Source organism: Malania oleifera, chromosome 3, assembly GCF_029873635.1.
Source record: "Malania oleifera isolate guangnan ecotype guangnan chromosome 3, ASM2987363v1, whole genome shotgun sequence".
Classification (NCBI taxonomy): Eukaryota; Viridiplantae; Streptophyta; class Magnoliopsida; order Santalales; family Ximeniaceae; genus Malania; species Malania oleifera.
Genome location: NC_080419.1, coordinates 86,611,384 through 86,633,348, shown reverse-complemented (window position 1 = coordinate 86,633,348; position 21,965 = coordinate 86,611,384). Strand labels below are relative to the sequence as shown.

Below are 21,965 nucleotides of genomic sequence, written 5' to 3'. Positions count from 1 at the left end.
ATGAGGGTGTGGAAAAGGTTAGAGGGCTGGAAGAAGGCATACCTTTAGTTGGCGGGTTAGGATCACTCTCATTAGTGCTCCCTTTCTAATGTTCCCTATTTATTTTTATCTCGTTTTAAAGTGGCCGATAATTTGAAGGAATAAATGAGAGTTTTTTTGTGGTCTGTGTTTGGGAAGAATGAGAGAAGATCACCTTGTTAGTTGGTAGGTGGTTAGGAGACCTAAATCTGAGCAGGGACTGGGGCTTGGAAATGCGGTTTCTAACATTTATTTTATTGGAAAATGGTTGTGGAGGTTCCTCTTAGAGTCTTAATTCCTTATGACATCAAGTTATGAAGAGCAAGCATGGAATTCATAGGAATGGATGGATACTAGGAGGAACGGCAGTGTTGCCCATGTGAGCTCCTGGAAGTTTGTTTCCCAGGTAGCTTGTTGTTTCTTTCCTCTTAGTCATCTTAAAGTGGGTAATGGTACTAATATTCGCTTATGGGAAGGTATTTGGGTGGGTGATATGTTGCTACAAATGTTGGTGCCACATTTGTTTAGACTTTCTTCAGTTCATAATGCACCAATTTCAGCTTTCTATTTTTCAGAGTGGGACTTTCTTGGGATTTCCATTTCTGTAGGAGTCAATGGAAGAGAGGTTAATAAGCTCATCTGTATATCGAGTGTTTTAGATTTTTACATTCCTAATGTGAAGGGGGGGGGGGGGGGGGGTGTGCTAGGCTTTGGATTGGGGATTCTTCCGTATTTCTCTTCAAAATCCTTTTTCACTGACATCACAAGATCTCCAAATCCTAGCTCTTTCCATTTGAACAAAGATGCATGGAAAGAAAAACTCCCTTGTAAGATTCAGGCTTTCGTTTGGACTTTGGCTATCAACTAGATTAATATGAATGACTTGCTTCGGACAAGGAGATCTCATTAGGTTCTCAGACCTGATGCATGTGTGATGTGTTGTGAGGAAAACAAGACTAAGGAGATCACTGTTTCCTTCATTGTTGGGTGGCAATGTATTGTGGAACACTTTGTTTTCTTCTTTTGATGAGGTTTGGATGGCTTTACAGAATGTTTGCAATTTTTTAGTGGTGAAACTTTTGGGGTTTTGGAAGGGATAGGAGGATGATTTTGTGGATTATGCAGTATATGCTACCCTATGGATACTTTGGCTTGAGAGGAATGTTAGATTTTTTAAAGACCAGAAGACTTCTGCAGATTTACTTTGGGAGAAAGTTATTTTCTTCCTTCTTTTTGGGCTTTTTCTTTTGTGGTTTTGGGTGGTTTCTCTCTATCCGATATTCAAAGGGATTGGAAGGCAGCTTTGGTGTAATTTTTTTCACTTTGAGGATGCCTTGTCATCTTTATGCTGTAATTATTCTCTTAATGGATCTATTTTTGTTATAAAAAATAAGTGCCTAAGAGGAACAGGTCTTTGATTTTAGACTTATTAGTTTCATGACAGTGTATGAGATAGTTGCTGAAGTGCGAGCCAACAGGTTGATGTTATGTTAGATTTAGATGAGAAGAGTGTGACCTATTAGTTTGCTAAGGTGCTAGCTAAAATCTCAAAGTGTGTTTTTCTTCTTCTTCCCTTGTTTTTGTTTTTTTCGTGGTGGGGGTGGGGAGCATGATCGATGTGCTATTTTCTTTGCTAATGAGGTAGTGGAAAATGTTCGTAGAAGGAATGAGAAGGGGATTATTTTTAAATTGGATTTTGATAATTCTCGTGACAGGGTAAGTTGGTTTTCTTTCTTTATTCTTTTTTTTTTTTTTTTGGGACCAGATTTTTCCTAGGAAGTTGTTTTGGGAGATGTGGCACTCCTAGATGAGAGGTTGCTCATCTAATGCCTTTTCTCAGTTAATGTGAATGGACAGCCTAAATCGCAGTTTGAAGCGACGAGGGATGCTAGACAAAAGGGATCTGTGATTCTGTCATCTCCTTTCTTTTTGTGTCAGTGGTTGATGTTTTGAATAGAATGGTAGAAAGGACGGTTGAAGGGGTTTAGTGGAAGGATGTTTTGATCGTATGTTTTTCTTAGGTGATCGTATACATTCTTCTTTGAACATTCTGCCTATTCTTCAGATATTTGAGAGGGGTTTTGGGCTTAAAGTTAATTTGAGGAACAGTGGTATTGCAGCTGCTAATCCAAGTTCCAGTAGATATAGGGAGTTCGACTACCAGGTTGTGGTCTTTCTGATTGGCCCCTCTCTTATTTAGGAGTCCTGTTGCGTGGCAATCCTAGGTTGGTGGTTTTTGGAATCCCGTGATGAAGAGGGTGTCTAGGTGTTTGGATGGGTGGAAAGGCTCTTATTCAGGCTTGTCTTTCTAGTAGCCCTCTTTATTGTTCATCCATTTTTAGGATTTTGGTGGGGATAGCTAGCAAGTTTGAGAAGATTAGGAAATATTTCCTTTGGGTCTGAGGTTGGGATAAAAAGGGTCATTTCGTTAGTATGAATATTGTGTATAGGTTTAAGTTGGATGTGGGTTATGTCTTGGTCTTGGTCTTGGTCTTTGGTAAGTTGGTGTCTAAGAACGCTGCGCTTATGGCTAAATGATTATGGCAGTTTCCCTTAGAAGAGTTCTTTCTTTGGCATAGAATCATTAAAAGTAATTTAGGCTTGCATGTGAATGAGTGGGATGCTAATTTAGGAATTAGATGTTCTTTAGAAAGCCCCTGGATGAGTATTTCTCAAATGTATCCCTTTGTTTGCCATACTAATTTTTTCTTTGGGTGATGGTTCTCGAATTCATTTTTGGGAAAATATCTGGATGGGTAATGCTACATTGTCCATATTTTTCCCTTGTCTTGAATTTATTTCTCCCTTCTTGATTTTTGACGGTGATTTGTATTCTTGGGATTTCCACTTTCACAAAACTCTAAATGATAGGGAGGTGGAGTAGCTTATTTCTTTGTTACTTTTCGTGGAGAATTGATTTTCTTCATTCGTGAGAGATAGTTGTTCTTGGTTTTTAGATTCTCCCGATTTTTGGGTGGGGTTGGGGGTTATTCTTGCAAATTTCTGTCTTTTGACTAATGCTAATATCTCCCTTTTGCTCCACAGAACTATTTGGAAGGCCAAAGTTCCTTAAAAAGTCAATGCTTTTGTTTGATTGGTTCTTAATAGAGTTAACATGAATAATCTGTTGAACGGTAGGAGACCTTGAAAGGTACCTTATCTTGATCTGTTTTTTATGTCTTGATAGTTCAGAAACAGCCTCAATTTTTTTTGCATTGCACTTTTGTTTGGAATATTAGGAGTAAACTTTTTGGTCTTTCAGGAGGAAGTTAGGTTTTGTCTGGAGGGTTTTTTTTTTTTTTTTGGGGATAGCAAAAGAAGATGCTTCCATTAAAGAAGGAAGAATGTATAGAAAGGAGAATAAGAAATCCTCCAAACAAAAAAGGAAAAATAAACAGTAGAAAGAACAAAGGAATCAAACTAACAAAGATAGCCAATCTCGCTGCGTTTTACAGAAGCTTACTCCTATAAAGCACCCAGAAACACCAAAGTGAAGCTAGATAATCAGTTGAATCCCATAACAAAGAAATATTCATCTTCTTCCCAAAGAAAAATATGTGCATTATGTTCCAACCATAAACCCCACAGTATTGCGAAAAAAAAAAAAAAGCATCTCCATAATAGTACAGCATCCTTGTTGCTTTCCAAAGCCAGAAGAAGAGATAACCAAGAAGTTCACCATCTTGTCCCAGCAAACTTAACTTTCTTCCAATAAATCAAAAATCTTATTCCACACTTGCGCAGCAAAATCACAGTACAAAAACAAATGAGAAGCTGTTTCTGAACTGTTAAACCAAAAAATGCATACATTTGGAAAACATGCCTCCAAAGGTCTACTCTGCAACAAGTTATTGGTGTTAACTCTATTAGGCTCGACCAACGAAATAATTGCCTTAAATTTTGGGGGAATTTTGACCTTCCAAATTAATCCAAATATCTTCCCAAAAATGAATACAAAGACCCTCACCTAGAACAAGCTTAGTTTGGGGAATGAGGAGAGGATGAATCTAAGAGATAGACCTCCACGGACTTTGCAAAGAACATCTAGATCCCAAGTTGGTATCCCAACCATTCACATGCAACCCTAACTTACTTTTGAGTGTAATATGACTCTTGAGAGAAAATAATTTACCTTTCACGCTTGGACATCTTCTCCATCATTGGGTCCAAAAAGTCTCCTTGACCTAGAAGAACCACCAAAGGGACTACTGAATAAGACGGGCTAGTCCAAAATACCCACAGCCTGAAAGTGAGTCCAACTCCCTAGCTCTTTTGCCACTCGTATTAATAGCAACAATACACACCCAAAATAATTTTAAGCCCGAAAACCTGCTCAAAATATTCACCTAAAAACAACATAGTATCATCGACAAATTGAAGATGGGAAACAAACAGCCCCGCTCTCCCCACTTCCAATCCTTTCACTAACCCTGTATCCACTGTCGTATCGACCATTCTGCTCAAAACATCAACCACTCAAACAAGAAAAGGGGAGAGTTAATCCCCTTGTCTAACACCCCTCAACGCATTAAACCAAGATTTTGGCTTACCATTCATTATACAAAAGAACACATAGGGCAAGCAGTCCCTCATCCAAGAATGCCACCTTTCCCTGAATTTCTTTCTAACAAATATCTTGCCAAGAAATTCCAACTAATTTATCATAAGCTTTTTCAAAATCCAATATAAAGACAGTTCCCTTCTCATTTCTCTATGGGTATCCCCCAAAGCATCATTAGCAATCAAATAGTGTGCATTTTGCTTACCCCCCACAAATGCATTATGAGCCCTAGAAATAGTCTTATCAAGCACGACACTCAACCTATTAACTAGCCCTTAAGCAATAATCTTATACATGCTAGAAAAAAAACTGAGCATATATGTCTAAAATATGCATTCTTGATATATCTACTCTTCTTAGACTCCAAAGTGATGAAGATGGAGTTAAATGGTCTTACTCAGGATCCAATTCCAATAAAATTCATTAAAAACCTTCAGAAAATCCCCCTTAATAACTTCCCAACAATCTTTGGAAAAAAGCCATGTCAAACACATCTGGATGTGGAGCCTTATCCTTTTCCATCCAAACATACTACTCCTCATTTCCTTCTCCTAACGGTCTCTCCCACCATTATTTCTAATCTCGAGAAATGGGAATCTAATCTACCCCTTAATCATAGGTCTACAAGCATCCTCCTCAGTATATAGATTAGAGAAGAAATCAATGAACTTAGAAGCCATCAAACAAGGATCTGAAATGGCCTCACTGCTACCAAATCCAATACTTTGATCAAGTTCTTCCTCTTCTTTCCATAGCAAACCTATTTAAAAAATCTTGACAATCATTCCATTTAACTCATTTGAATTTAGTCTTCTATCTCCAGCTTCTCACTTATAATTTATTACTCATTCTTCCAACTCATTCGAAGACCCAATTAACCTCCTTGCTCTCCTAAAGGCTAACATCTTCTTTTCTATCTAGGTAATCGAACTCATCTAAAATGCGGGCCTTCCTAGTCACTGTGTCGCCCAATACCTCCCTATTCCACATTTGCAAGGTCTCTTTGAGATGCTTAACTTTCCTCTAAAACCTAAAGTTTTGCCACTCCCTCGGCAAATCCGCACTCCAAGAATTCCTAACCTAAGACTAAAGAAAATAATGATCCAACGAAATATTCTCAAAACAAAAAGGAGCAGGGCCCCAATAGAAAAATGATCAGACACAGGTGTAGATAAAATAGTTTGAGAGTGATTCGAGACCTCATCCTCCCACGCACTATGAAACAAAAACCTATCTAGCTGACTAGCAACAGCACTAGTATTGATCATGGACCAAAAGAAAAGTGTGTTAGCCAAAGGGAAATCTCTCAAGCCACAATCCCTTATAAGCCTATCAAAATTTTGCATGCTCAAAGTAGCCCTCTTGGCCCCCTTTTTTTTCCCTTGGAAACCCAACAATGTTGAAATCACCACCTATAATCCTCCTTGGGGAACAAAAGCCATAAAACATGTAATTCATGCCAAAATGAAATATTGAGAATGGTGCTAGTGTGTGAATAGAAGAGACCCATCAATTACCTCTGCCTCTCACGTTTACTAGAAAGGAAGAAAAACCTAACAAGACTATTATTACCTATGGAAACGAAATGAGTATTCTCCATAATAAGAATGCCCCAGACAACCCTGAGAATAGAGAAACTCCCAATACTTACATCTTCCCTCCTAAATGCTCTTCAAGCCACAACCTCCAGCCCCGCCCCCACCTTTTTTTTCTCTTTTTTCTGTACCTCCCTCCTGCCCGCCCACAAAACATTTCCAACCCCCCCTCCTTTTCTTCGCCCTACAAAGTTAAGGACTTGTTTAGTTGTGGAAAACATTTTCCTTTTTCCAATTTTTTGTTTTCCAATAATTATAAAAATTGTACCTTGTTTTAAAAATTTTCAAGATTCGTATTAAAAAGGTAGAAAATAAAGAGTTTTTTTAAATATGCAAAATAATTTTTATTTCTAGATTTCAAAATAATCACACAAAAAAAGAAAGACAACTTGTTTTCCAATTTCCCAAAATTTAGATAAGATACTATCTAGAATCATGGATTTTGGGACTTGAATTTGGATTTGTGTAGATTTAAAAGAAACTCTAGTGTTCAGAAATAGTTGAAGTAGTTGAATAGGAGGATCACTGTGACTATAGCCCTTGGTAAATTTACCAAAGACGAAAATGTTTTATTTGATATTATGGATGATTGGTTACGTAGAGACCACTTCATTTGTATAGGGTGGTCTGGTCTATTGCTCTTCCCTTGTCCCTATTTCGCTTTAAGAGGTTGGTTCACAGGTACAACCTTTGTAACTTCATGGTATACCCATGGATTGGCTAGTTCCGAATTCATTGCTCCCATACGCAAAGTAAAGTTAGAAATCCAGAAAAATAATGAAATGTTTTTCAACTTTTCTATATAAATTGGAAAATTGGAAAACAAGGTGGCATTCTTGTAATTATTTGAAAAATTAGAAATGAAAACTGAAGTTATTTCCACAAGAAAATAATGTCAAAAATGTATATTGTTCTTCGTTTATTTCAAAATTCAAATTATGAATGTTGTAAAAATAAAAAATTAGCTAACTTTTTTGCAATTTTTTGAAAAACTAAATGGAAAATGAAAATTTTTTTCCACAACTAAACAGGCCCTTAAATTTTAAGTGTCTTTTGGAACCCTTTTTTTTTTATCCCTCTCACAGGTTTAGGACCAAACCCCACCCTCACCTCTTGCCCTTTAGAAGTCACTAACTTTAAACCTAGGTCCTCCAGGAGTTTTGCTTGTCTCTATGGCCTCCCCCACTCTCCGCCCAAAAAAAAAAAAAAGGAAATATGATCACCTATGGAATTTTATTTTGCTTAAGAACAGGGAAAGTGGCCAAAGATCCTTCAACAGCCAAGTCTTACTAGATCTCATTCTCCTCAGCTTGCTACTGTTCATACCAAAAGACATCTTCCATTATCTCATGGCCATCAGAATCTATTTTAAAACCACACCTTGGGAGATTATATAAATTATCCCCCCCTTTGAAACCTTATTCTGCTTTCAACTAATCTACCAACAAACCTTTCTCATAATCACACATATTTACCCTTATCATCTTCTGAACCAAAGGACGAAACTTCATCTGATTCAGCACCCTGAGACTGCGACACGTCCCATAGAGCAGACATCAGTGTCAAGAAAAACAATGAACAGATATATTTGTTTTGGTTGAATGATTAAAATCCTTCTCCAGCCTGTTATTAACTCCTCTAAGAGAACTTACTTCCCTGCAAGTCATCGACAGCTGGCCTTCTGACTTGTTGACATTTCGTATCATGCATACTTTGAGATCCTACTAAGACCTGCTTTTTAGTTCAGCGCTGTCTCCTTAGCCAAGTGAGGCCCACCGCTAGTAAACCCAGTGCCCTCAGGCCTGGCTTTATCCAACTCACTTTATTTAAGTGAGCCCAAACCTTAAGCTACAGTAACTCAGAAGTTCTTTTCTTCACAACCAATTTGTAAGCAGTCCTTTCTTACCTGTCCCTTTCAGTGGAAGCCCATTAGCAAAAAGACCCATTTTTAGCATAACATCTACGCCCACCGAAATATTTTAAACTTTTAAACCTTACTATCTTCTGTCAACAGATCTTGTTAGAGCAGAGGACGTGTTTGGAAAGATATCAATCAAATCCATTTAAGTTCGGATGCCAGTTCTCCTGCAGAGGAATGATCCTCCCGCTGGAGAATTTCTAATCACATTGGTGAAGGAGAAATCTGGAAAGAGCCTTGGGAAAATGTTCGCTCTTTCACCATGCACATTGATTGCTTTGATATTAGCGGAACCACAATCATACAATGAAATCTGGGGTTCTGCCAATTGAATCGCCCTTACCAATTGTCAAATCCTTTAGAGCAAGGAAAAAAGATTGTCATTTGGAAGCCATGGTTTTAAATCGCGGTAGCGGGTAGCGTAACGTAACGTAACGGTAATGGGTGTAACGGGAAGCGGGAGTAGCATATGTTACATAATGGGAATTGGGTGTAACGGACGTGAATTTTTTTGAAGCACACGCAACCTTGTGCATATTAGCGCACTTGCATGTTTTAAGCTTTTAGCTCTTCTTAGAAAGAGTTTTAGTGTATTTTGGATCCTTTAGTTCGAGTAACTAAGTTATTTGGTAAGGGCAACAAGTTTACATTTGTTTTAAACCACCATTGATATAAAAATTACGTGTGTGCGCGCGTATTTATACTTCTCATTGTTCTTATCTGTGATAAATTCTTATGTGCGCTAAATTAATTAATAAAACAAAATACATTATACAATTCATTAATCTATTAGACACATAAGACATACGAATAATACAAATATAAAATAGCTAGAAAATAAAGAATGTTGAAGTTGAAAAATATAGAACATAAATATCACATTACTAATATTATCAAAATAAAATATTTTCCTAACAAGTTAGTATTTTCAAATTGTTAACTAATGCATCTAATGTGAGTATTTAAAGAAATAGTAAATTTTGTATCATTGTCATCCTCTTTATAATCTTTTCTCCTTCTTGCCACTTGGTATATTGAGAATGATATATGAAAGAGAGGGAAAAAGTGAGAAGAAAAAGTGAAAAATAAAATAATTTTTTGGTGTAACAGTCCTGTAGTGGTTACTTAACGGCTGTAGCGGCCTTTACGTAACGGTTGCGGTCCGTAACGGCCACTACGGCCATGATTTTTCTTCCCACCGATTTCGTGGTGTGTAACGGTATTTGTAACCCAAAAAACCATTACGTAACGGCGTTACATACGGTCATGGCCTTTATTTAAAACCATGCTGCAAGCCTCTACTCCCTCTTGGATGTGAACATTCTGAGACCTCCCTCCATTAGTGGGACATCGACCTTCTCCAAACAAAAAAATCTACTCCATTCATCCAAAAACAGTTTGAGGCAAACGGTTCCTCTGGCTGCTCCAACTTTCAGACCACAATGAACCCATCTTCCTTACAACCCGCACAAATTCATCCTTCCTCGACAGAATGAATGACTAATGCATCCCTGCAAATTCTGAGATACAAAAAGCTGATAAATCTGTTTCTTATTTTATCGTTTTATTTTTTTTTCTTCATTTTGTTGAGGATGATTTTTTATTCTCCTTTTTTTAAAAAAAAATATTCTTTCTAATCTCTTGAATTCATATTTCATCTTCTTTTTGTTATCCCCCCTCCCCCCCTCCAAAAAAAAAAGGTAAGTAAACCAAGAAATGAGAAATTACTTATTAAACTAAACTAACTTATAATTAAGTTTTTAAGCTTTAGGAAAAAGAGTGAAAAAAATATGCAAGAGATTCAAAATTTTATTTTAGTAGTTCACAGCCAGTCTGATGGGCCCCTTGAATTAGAAATCCAGTTTGAGAGTAGTTTTGAGGTTGTTAAAGCCCACTCTTGGTGTTGACTTCTTCATTTGTTTGACAAATTTGGGCATTCACATCTTATGTTCTTGCAGCAACTTGCAAGACAAATAGAGGAACATGCAAATGTAACTGATCCATCAGCACGCATGACCATCCAGTCTAATGCTATGAGATATGGAGATCTTTTGCAAAAGTTAGGTGCTTTGCTGTTTGAGCTTGGTCGTACAACGATGACATTGAGAATGGGTCAGGCACCGGTAGGTTTACCAATTAGTTTTATGGGATTGCAACATATTTGATATTTGAACTGGGTTTTGTTGCGTTTGTCTGTGCACGCGCACGTGCACGTGCAGTTTGGGAAAGGGGTGGTTCATCTATTTTTTTCTTGGGAGTTTAACTCTTACTGCTCACTGGATTATGTTTCATTTCTTTCTTAGGCCGATGCTGTGGTTAATGCTGGACCTGCAGTCTTTATAACAACATCTGGTCCTAACCCTATGATGGTTCAGGTAATAACATAAAATATGTGAAAGGATTCTTCTATCTATTAGCTGACTATTGTTATTATTTATGCTTTTAATTCATCTGAAATTTCAAGCAGCCTCTACCTTTTCAACCGGGAACTAGTTTTGGCACAATCCCCTTAGGAAGTGTACAACCTGGCTCTGGTTTTTCTGGTGGAACTCCTGGTTCTGGTTTTCTTCCAAGGAATATCGACATAAGGATACGTACAGGTGCCATTATTTATATTAGGGTCATGCTATGTACTCTGATTTAATAAGTTCCACATGTTTGGGATTCATAAGCATATGGCAGTGCCTTGATATGTTTTTTGTCTTGTTTTAATTTTCATTAGATATGAATACATTCTCCTTGCCTTTTAAACTGGTCCTCTTGCATTTTTTGTGTAACTCATCAGTAAATGTTAAATCCATAATGTTGGATTTTAACATGGTCATCAGGTTCATTGATGTCAACAGCCTCAGTTAACCCAGGAGAACCAACTGTGGCACAGCAAACCCTGGGGCAAGACAGCCAGGCAATCTCTAGTCATGCACATTTTGTTAATCAAGCTACTGCTGTACCTGAGGGTCCATCTTCTACTAGAGAGCCTGAAGTACGAGTGGTGCCTATTAGGACTCTGGTTGCAGCAGTACCTGCTCCTCTTAGGCGTATACCTTCTGATTCATCTCATAGTTCAGTGGGGTTATTCTATCCTGTTCTGGCAAGAATTCAGCATGTAGCTAGTGGAAATTTGAGCAATGCTAGAACATCTCAAACTTCTGATGAGCATCTCCCTACTGGTCTAGATACTGAGCGGCAGCAATCCTCGGAAGCTACAGTGCAACAAGAAAACAATGCCTTTCCTGAAAGAGATGGTAACTCTGAAACTGACTCTAATGACAAGACATAGTGTGAATTTTTTTTTTGAAAGTGAATCTGCAATAAGTATTTTGATGCATAGGCTGGAAAATATGGGTGCAAAGCAGCTGAACTATTAGCACAGTGTGTACAAGGATAGAAGGGGCATTGCTCTTTTATCTGCCAATTTTATGCACCTTTGCATATCTGATGATCATTATGTTTTGCACATACATGGGTTACATATATGCATTAGAGCCTAAAATTAATGAACCTAGTTATGCAATTGGTGCTTCTTTTGTTTTTTTTTTTTCGTTTTTTAATGAAAGAAAATACAATTCTTTTTTATTGTGCTGATACCGGAGATGCTTCGTCTTTGTTGACCTTTAGTTAGTTAGCACATAGTGCATTTTCCTGTCATCCAAAAAAAGAGTCCACCTTAAGTGTACAAAGAGGTTTATTTGTGTCATTTTTCCCATGGCCTGAATGAAAACAGCACTCTAATTTCTGATATGTGATTTGTAGTGTAATTTGAACATGGAATTTAAAAACTGAAAGTACATGCATTTGGTATGAATGAAACGTGTTGATTGGTTAGCAGCTTGATCTTAAAATGAATTTATCTCCTTCCGTGTTGAAATTGAGATTTTAATGTAACTGCACCATTGACACCTTGGCCTATTTGCATTTGTCTTTTTGTATTGAAGATGCAGGCTGTATAGCCGCCTAAAGTGTTGTAAGAATTAGCTTGTGTCCCTTCAATGTTACTGTTGGTTGCAAATGTGCAGCGGAAGCCCTCACACAAACGAATCAATCAACAAACAAGTAGTGCAATCATTCAATGATGAACAATACGAAAGAAGCAACCGCTCAACAATGAGAATAAACGAAAGCATTAATCAAAGATATAAGATTTACGTGGTTCGGCAATTTGCCCATGTCCACGGGAGCAGCGGCTGTTTTTCACTATCACAATGAAGCTTACATCAAGCTTATCAAACTATGGTTACATAATAATTGATTAAATACTAACCTTATGCGTACAGAAGACTTCTACTATATCTAAAGCACTTTGGTTGCGATCCCCTGGAGGAAAATCCTTCAAAAACTCTCAATCTATTGATCTCTGATTCAAAATTCCATGACGTATGTGGGTGCAAACTTCTCTCTTGTTCCTCGCTTCACGATGCTTTCCCTGATGCATGTGTTCTACTCAAAATATGAGTCAAAAACCCAACAATCTCCACCTTGGCGAATATTCACCACCTAGGAGAAATTCGAAATCATAGCCCCGTTGCTCCACCTAGGCTAGTAGATTGGGATTGCCTCCCATCTAACACCTGGAGACATAAACTAAGTCCAAGTGACGCTTGAACTTGTCCATGGTAACAGGAACTCCACCTAGTTGAATACCTAGCTCCTTGAATAATCCTTTAAAACCACAATATTACCTTGGCAGCCTCAACAACTACCAAGTACTCCAATCCAGTTGTAACTAGTGCAACCTGAGACTGTATCCTGGACTTTAAACAATTAGACCTTCCCACAACACGCCTGTTGTAGGCCTTCTGTCATTCAAGTACCTTGTGTAGTTTGCATCTACGAACTTCAAAACTGACGGCTCACTCTGTTGCTCGCCGAAGTACCCCACTGCACTGGCGTAGGAAATCTTTAACACGTCCTAAACATCACCGTCCGTCCTTGCGTACTAAGCGGTAGACTATTTACTTTTATTTTCCAACGGTGCACTGGTGATCGGTTTAACATTAACTATGCTAAACCTCTTCAACACCTGTTCCATAAAACCACCCTGAGATAACCACAATCTCCTTGTAGTTTTGTCCACACAGCCACCCTGAGATAATCCCAATCTCCCTGCAACTTTATCCTTGCGAATCTCCAACCCAAGAATCTTCTTGGCAGCACCCAAAACCTTTATGTCAACTTCCTTTCTCAATAGAGTCTTCGACTGATTTATCTCAGTCGGAACCTTCCCAGCAATTGGCATGTCGTCACTCACATAAAATAACAGAATAATTGTCCACTTGCATCCTATCTTCCTCTCCTCCCTGGGAGCTCCACCAACCCCCCTATTTGATTCTTATAAAGTAACTCCATCTCCTCTATCATGACACCTATCCATCTATCATTCTCCTAGCCGTGCATTGCCTTTTGTAAGGTAGTAGGATCCTTCTTGGTAGTAATGAATGCATAAGACATCAGATCTTTATACTTGGGCGGTAGCCTGATAGTGCATCTGAGCCCATTGTGATCCTGCTGGTCTTCCGAGCTTGAATTCCCTGCATTATGACCAATGTCATCTCTGCCCCGAGCCTGTAGCTCCACCTGCATCACAATCTCCTTTCTGCTCAAGTTTATACTGTGATACTGTAGGTCTCCTGAGTTAGAACTCCCTGCACTTTTGTCGCGAGTCTCCAACTTTGCTTGCACAACATGCTCGTTGTTGCTGTAAATTTTTGGCACCCGTTTCTTTTCATCTACCTGAGTACGCTGCACCATGGCTTTAACACTTAAAATCATGTCTCCATCGATCATCACCTTGTTTGCCATTGGATCACCCATTTTGAATTCGCCTTCCTTATACCCTAGAAAGATGTACCGTCTAGACATTGCACCAAGCTTAGATCCCACATCACTAGAAACGTGCATTGCTGGACCTCCAAACTCTCTCAAACCAGAGAAGTCTATTGCATCACCTGTCCAAGCCTCTGTTGCAACTCTCCCATCAAGTGATACTCTTAGCGATCGATTAATCGAGAAACCCGCCATACTCGTTGACTTTATCAAGAAGTTCCTTGCAATCCCTGCATATACCATGTCATGCTCGTAAGACTCCTTGAACGCTAGCGTACTTAGCTCCAATCTCCGACCCTAGGAACTCTTTTCCGATTTGGTACTCCACCGCAGTCACAAGTTAAACTTGGCAAACATCTCCAACTTGTGCCGCATGAGATACCCCCAGACCTTTCGTGACAAATTCATGAAGTACCCATGTCCAACCCGTGATGCTACCCTCAACGGCCCCCAAACATCGAAAACAATGTAGTTAAGAATATCCTCCATTTTGTGTGTGGTTGTTTTACACAAAACGGTATTATTTGACTCAAAATTTTCAGTTGCAGCTCCACCTACAACTGTGTTACCTAGCAGTGCATAGAGATTCTCTGCTAACCTTTGTCCCTTTATCAACATCAAAACGCCTTTACACACCATCATTGTCCCGCCTTGAAACTTGTAACTATACCCGTTACAATCCAAAGTGTCCAATGTAATTACATTCTTCTGTAGATCTGGTAACGTCCTTACCACACCATCATACATCTTGATTCTGATATCCCCTATTCTAACAACTTTGCAGACAACATCGTTTCCCATCAAAACGTGAGGCGTTCTAAACCCGATGAAACAAAAAGCATGTCACAATCACTGCTCCTTGAGTCTTCTTCTACTACATTAGCAGATTTTGACGAACCCTCTTGAGTTTTTGCTTTTCCTTTCTCCCACTCCAGACACTCCGGTTTTATTTGTCTTATTTTTTCGCACTTAAAACAGCGAACGTCCCTTTTCCTCCTACACTGCGACTGAGTTTTATTACCACTCAATCCGCTCCAAGACTTGCCTCTCTCATGATCTTAATTGCCGCTCGCCACAAGCCCTTCACCTTGTGAATCCTCATCGCTAATCTTCTTCCTCTGATGGAACCCCAGCAATGCACTCATGATGCCCTCCAACTCCTAGGTTTCCTTCCCCCAAGTTAGAGTCGTAACCAAATTCTCGCATGTAGGCGACGCTGGTAGGGAATTCAATAGATCAACGCTTTGTCTTCTTCCTCAAACTTCACATCAAATCGCATCAAATTACTGATGATCTGATTGAATGTGTTGATGTGTTGAATTAAATCTCATCCCTCTACCATCTTAAGTCAATATAATTTTTGCGTAAGATACAACTTGTTCGTCAATGACTTGGACATATACAGGCACTCTAGTTTTAGTCAAACTACTGCCGGCGATTCCTCATCCATGACGTGATACAACACGTCTTCGGCTAGACATAACCTGATAGTGGACACATCTTTCGCTTCAGACTCCTTCCAACTCGCGTCGCCCATGCTTTCCGGCTTTTTCCCGTGTAGAGGCTTCACCATACCTTGCTGCACTAGCAAGTCTTTCACCCTCCTATGCCAAAGCCCGAAATTCCCCATTCCATAGAACTTAATAACATCAAACCTCGCAGAAGAAATCCCAGTCATTGTGAACCAATAGCTCTAATACCAATTGTTGTAAACAATTAGTGCTCTGATTGTTGTTCGCAGATGTGCACCAAGCAATTGTTGTTCACAAATGCGTAGCGGAAGCCCTCACACAAACTCACGAATCAATCAACAAACAAGCAGCGCAATCACTCAATGATGAACAATACGAAAGAAGCAATCACTCAATAATGAGAATAAACGAAAGTATTATTCAAAGACACAAGATTTATGTGGTTTGATAATTTGCCTATGTATCGGGAGCAGCAGCTGTTTTTCACTATCATAATGAAGCTTACATCAAGCTTTTCAAACTAAGGTTACATAATAATGATTAAATACAAACCTATGCGAACATAAGACTTTTGCTATACCTAAAACACTTCTGTAGCGATCCTCCAGAGGAAAATCCTTCAAAAACTCCCAATCTATTGATCTCTGATTCGAAATTCCATGACGTGTGCGTGTGTATCTGTCGACGGTTTAGGCCAAACCGTTGACGGTTTGAAGCTGAGAAGAATTCCCTGCAGTACTGCCTGAAATCGCCAATGTTTGCACCCAAACCGTCGGCGGTTAGCCCTCAAATCATCAAGTAAATCGGCGACGGTTGCCCTCCTACAAACTTCTCTCTTGTTCCTCGCTTCACGATGCTTTCCCTGGTGCATGCGTTCCACTCAAAATATGAACCACAAACCCAACAACTACTTTCCCATCTACTTGGTTTTAAAGACAAATGATTCATTGAATTATGGTCTGTCACAGACCTTGCATTGAAATATGCAATTGAATATTAATGATCATGTTTTTTTGCGTATTTTAGTTCCTTTAATAGGATATAGAAACTAAATGTCCTATTTAAGTACATAAGAAAGGGTGATATTAAATCAATTATAGTTTTTTAGCATTTAACTCAAACGATACTCTTTATTTTAAGTTGGAAATAGAAACAAAACTTAAAATTTGTTAGAATTTGACTCTTTATAGAAAGCAAGTGGCAACAGTACCCTTACTGGACAGCAATTTTCCAGCTGAATTGATTCATATTGTTCAATATCTAAAATTTTAACACGTAGGCATTTAAGCACATAAATTGTGTGCTATGTTATTAAATTTGATCTTGATGCAGACAAGTACAGTACTACTAAATTTCATTGGATAGAATTATTTTGTTGTATATAAACTTCTAGTTTCTTTAATCACTGCATTCTATAAAAGGATATATTCATCCCAGGTAGTTTGTGTTTTTTAGGCAAATTGATTATGCTTCTTCTGATTATGCTTGTTATAAATAGTGTCCCACTCGAGGGATATTTAAGTCGATGAGACAACACTTTATTGAGCAAAGGGAAGTTTGGGTTAAATTATATGCACGCGTGTGTGTGGGTCTCTACATACATGTGCGCATAGAAATGCTCCACTGATGCTGAGTACAGGTTTCCAGAAAATTGGTTAGGGTGAGGAGGGACATTGTGGTTGGGGGTGGGTGAGAGAATAAGAGGTCATCAAGTTAGTTGGGAGAAGGTTTGTGAACCTAGCGGTCAAGGGGAGGTTGGGCCTGGGGAGGCTGGTGTCTAAAGATGTTGTGTTGGCGAGTAAATGGCTTTGACACTTTGCTGTGTGGATAAATGGTTTTGACGTTTTTCTTAGGAAATTGAGTCCCTTTGGTATAAGGTGATCTCAAGTATATATGTATTTCACAATGTTCGGAATGCCTAACTGGGATCAATTCCTTGTGGAAGCTCTTGGAAGTTCATTTCTCTGGTTTATCATCTTTTTATTCCTCAGGTGAAATTTATCTTGGTAATGGGGAGAGAATTGTAATTCATTGGTTGGGGGATGCTTCACTTTGTAGTTTGTTTTCTCACCAAGTTGTCCTTCTAATTGCTGGATGCCCCATTATCAACCTTTATTGGCTGGAGTTTTTGGAACTTCTTCCGGAGAAATTTGAATGAGAGTGATTTTGTCCATTTGTTGAATTAGATTCAGTTCATCCCTGTCAAACATTGGATAGAAGGGTTTGGACCTGGATGGTTCTGGGGTTTTCCGTTTTAAATCTCTTTTTCTCCATTTAATGCAGCAGGCCCCTTTGTACTCTATTTGAAAAGGTAAGAGCCCTTAAAAATCAATATTTTGCCACTGGGACATGTGGCCAGACCCCAAAAATTCATCCCAATGATTGTATCTTGAAGTTGGAAGGTTCGGGAGGCTTAGAAGTTAGATCTGAATCATCAGTTGAACACATCTAATATATTGATGGCGATATCAATAGTGACCCAAAAATAGCACATGTAGGAATCTCCAATGGCAAAGTGGCACCTGATCATGTTGATGGTCTGAAGTGATGTATAGTGGAGATGGCAACAAGCAGATATTATGTGGTTGGATGGGGCTGTACCTTGTCTGAAATAATGGTGTTGAGGTAACATGGCAGCAGTCCAAATGTTATTGCAGCCATGACTGGTTAGTGTTGCAAACGTAAGTAGAAGAAAAGACTTGCTTGCAAAGTATGGTTATCATCTGTGACACTTGCAAATGGAGAGAGGTGGTTAATCTGAATGCAAGATGGTGTTATATATTTAGTTACAGGGAGAGGGGAAGGGAACTGTGCAGAAGGTGGTTTTATTTGAGAAGCAATGGAGCAGCTGGCTTCTGCTTGCATGTTTCAGTGTCAGCAGTAGTGGGTAACACTGGGCATCATCGGAGTATTCCTGTGTGTATATATATTTGCATGTATTTTAAAATCTGCAGGGCCAGAAAGGAGGCACTGATTATAGCTAGGTCTAATTAGGCTTAATTTTGCATGAACTTGTTCATGTTTCCAGGCACTACTAGCACTCTGGGTGCAGCTCAGGATGGTCAGGGATCTTCTACGCAGATTCATGGAAGTCTTGATCAGTTGCTAAGAACTTTATTTCCTGGTGAGCAAATCCATGTTGGCAATGTCAACTTTCAGGGGGCACCTCCAAGTTCTGTGGCTGAGCATGTGGGAACAACTGAGGCTGGTGCTACTGTGCAGGAGGCAGCTCCTGCAGTGGCTGATGGACTATTCTTGTCTAATGTTCTTCATCAGATCATGCCTTTCATATCTCAAGGTGCTGGCATGGGGTCAAATATTGCATCACCAGATAGTGCATTTGTGGAGAATAGTACCGTGGAAGATTCCTCAACACAAGTAAGAATTGCAGTATTTACACCAAGTCAAGGTTCCATTTTTAAAAAAAAAGCTAGTTTCTTGTTAACTTACATGGAAGCACAAACTATCACGCAGGCATTCTAGCGTTTAAATTGATGATTACTACTTCAAAGGTCTTAATATAAATCAAGCATTGATGATGAAGATGATGTTTACCATTATTCTCAATTAATAAGTTGAATTAAGTAAAGAATCTGGTACTAAGTCAGCATGCTTCTTGTTTAACTGAGCACCGTTATGCATGTGCTATCTCAGGTGAACTCAGACATTGGTACTTCACGTCGACAAAGCAACCCTCCATTCCCTCCAAACTCAAAACGGCAGAAGGTAAAATTCCTGTGTAATGTGGAATATATCTCTAGATCGTCCTGCATAAGCTCAGGCATTTGTTGTCATATACCTGCTGATTTACTGATGAGAATCCTATTTAGTCTTTGGTAGCTTGGGTTGCCCAATGAATAAAAGGCAATATGATATGATTGATCATTCTCATCAAATGATGTTGATTTTTAGGGTCATAACCTAACTGGGACAATGGAATCCACTGAAGGATAGTTTCAAACCCTTAAGATATGGTTCTTATGGCAAAAAGGTCTTGGGCTGCTTTTTGGATCAGGTCAAATTTCTCTCATAATGGGGAATGCTTCATGGACATAACGTTTAGGGTCTGTTTGGATCTAGGATTTGGTGGGAAAATGAAAGGAAAGGAAAATAAGGAGGAAATTCATTTTTTCTTATATTTTCCTTCTCCATTAAAATTCTATCAAAAATGAAAGTTTGTTTTAATATGACTAAAAATTAGAAAAAATTAAATATTAATGATGTGTAAGATCAAATTTTTGTATATAGATTTAGTATATTTTTTATTTTCTTTCTCATTTTTCTTGATAACCAAACATGAAAATGAGTATTTCATGATGTTTTCCTTTCTTTTCTGTAATATTTTTTTAGTTCCAAATGGTGCCTTAAAACATGCAAAATAATTCTTAGTAGTAGGAGCTAGTTAATCCATGCTTTAAATATAGAACCACTAAAATTGAATTCTTTAATTCTTTTAATGTCCATTTAAACATGCCTGATATATCTACATATAATTTATTTTAGTTAGCCAATTATGCATGCTTGTTGGATGGCAAAATATTATACTAACACATGCTTGGCTCCTAACAATTTAACATTTATTTTTCCTTCAAAATTATAATGTTGATGGAGGATGCCTTTTGTGGCTTACTATATTTTTTTCAACTATTTTTGAATACATTGATAATTTTTAATGTAAAAGGAAAATATTTATAGTCATGCATTTAACTCAATAGTATTAGAAAATTAAAATGTTCACATGAAATGAAATACTATGAACATTATAAAAATTAAGGTTTCTTCCAAAACTTGGTGCGCATAATTGAACTCCTAAATTTTTTTTTTAAAGATAAAATATATTGATAATATGTACCATAAATATTGCATTTATATATTAAATATAATCAGAGCTAAATGCTGCTAATTTGCTTAAAAATATGGGGCATTCTGGACAATTACTTATCCATTAACCATAATTTAGTAATATGTTCCCTTAGAATTAAGTAAAAATGTTAAACTTCATTCTAAAATTTTAATTTTGAAAATAAAATAAAAAACAAAATGAAATCTATTAATGCCACATTAGAAACAACATAGTAATTGCATCTATAAAAATATGATAATATATTCTGCAATCTATATAAACAAATTAGTATTAAAAAATTTAGATGTTAAATAATATATCAATCTATCAATGTATTAAAAATTTTTATCTACCAGGGAGAATGATCTAGGAGGTAAAACTTTTGATAAATTTAAAATTGTCTTCGCCTAGGAATTTATTTTTTAACTTTTGAGGACGTCCTGCCTTCACCTAGTATTTAATCTCTCTCTCTCCCCCTCTGCATCTTTTCCTATACAAAAAATATTGACATCGTGCTTAAATATTACTTTTATTCTACTATTTAGTACACACACTCTTACGCTAGTCATTTAATATTGATCAAACATCTTTCACTTCCTAAATCTCATGTACATTCAAAATGACTAGTTTGCTAAAATATTCATTTCATGCAGTCTTCTCCTAGATAATTTTTGATAGGGGTACTCCCCAGCATATCAAATAATTTGCGTTTATATGTTTTGTAATTATAATAAATCCTTTTGTTCTTTTCATTGTAGTTCTTGTTAATTTGTTCTGTATTATGTTGTCCACTGATTAAATGTCCTCTTTAGAAGGTAATACCTATGCTGCCATCCGAAATTACTTTCTTTGGATATCTGATCTTCACTGTTTTGGAAATGAAATCTGTGTGAATGCAGAGGGAGTGATTCATCATTTCGAGACATAACTAGTTTCATAATTGCAACTCCATACGCATATTGCTGTTGGGGCTTCATGAGCTGAGTATAAAATTTCACTCTGTCGAGGTCAGTGAATTGATGGCAGAAAGCATACAAATTTTTCTGGCTTTGGGTCTTGGTTCCTTGTGTTTTTATTTCTCCTTATTGCTTGCTATTTTTTGAGTGTAATTTGTGTCCTTAGCATTGGATGCCAATTGCCAAATGTAAAATTCTATACTTGTCCAAGCAAATTATACTTCTGTAGCTTTGTATTTGACTAATTTATATGGTACTTTGGAGCAGGTTCATGTTCAGGGTTTTGACACTGATAGCTAGATGAATAAGGATCTGTAATAAAAATTATTGCTTCACAATTCTTGGTCAATTTCGCTAAGGTGCTGAGTTCTTTCTCATCTTTCAAACGGCCAACGAAATTTATTGCACGTCATTGAATAAATACCCACCCCTTGAATGTTAGTAATTCAGCTAATAATTGAACTTGCCCGAATTTTTGTTGTAAAAGAAAAATTAGGGCTGGAATGCTCTTGCCAGAGGCTTGCAGTTGGCCCTCAGCACCTGAGCTTTCATTTCTCCTTAAGTTGAAGGAGACTCCAAGATTATGATTGTGTGGAAATCTATTGTCCTAATATGAATAAGAGTTGAGAAAATTATGCTGGACCAGAAGGAAGCAGAAGTGAATTTCTACTTTCCCTAGTAGGACCCAAACCCTCTTGAACTATTGTGTGTGTGTGCCTCTAGTCGAGTAAATTGGCGCGAACTATTAAAATTGGATAACTAAGAAGTTTACACACACA

The 21,965-nt window shown here is 37.8% G+C and overlaps 1 protein-coding gene across 4 annotated transcripts in view; it reads left to right on the top strand.

Annotated features, from left to right (window-relative positions):
- LOC131151757 (ubiquitin-like domain-containing protein CIP73) overlaps positions 1-21,524 on the top strand; it is a 42,560-nt gene extending 21,036 nt beyond the window's left edge. The window contains exons 10-16 of one of the 4 annotated variants that reach the window (XM_058103160.1): positions 10,051-10,215; positions 10,396-10,467; positions 10,560-10,692; positions 10,921-11,337; positions 18,416-18,765; positions 19,042-19,113; positions 21,130-21,524. In XM_058103160.1, the coding sequence (XP_057959143.1) occupies positions 10,051-10,215; positions 10,396-10,467; positions 10,560-10,692; positions 10,921-11,337; positions 18,416-18,765; positions 19,042-19,113; positions 21,130-21,138 (1,218 nt within the window). In that variant the 3' untranslated portion in view covers positions 21,139-21,524. Of the gene's footprint in view, positions 1-10,050; positions 10,216-10,395; positions 10,468-10,559; positions 10,693-10,920; positions 11,338-18,415; positions 18,766-19,041; positions 19,557-21,129 lie in introns of those variants that run through there. The other 3 variants (XM_058103161.1, XM_058103158.1, XM_058103157.1) reach the window with 3 other exon arrangements.
- Positions 21,525-21,965: the final 441 nt, after the last annotated feature.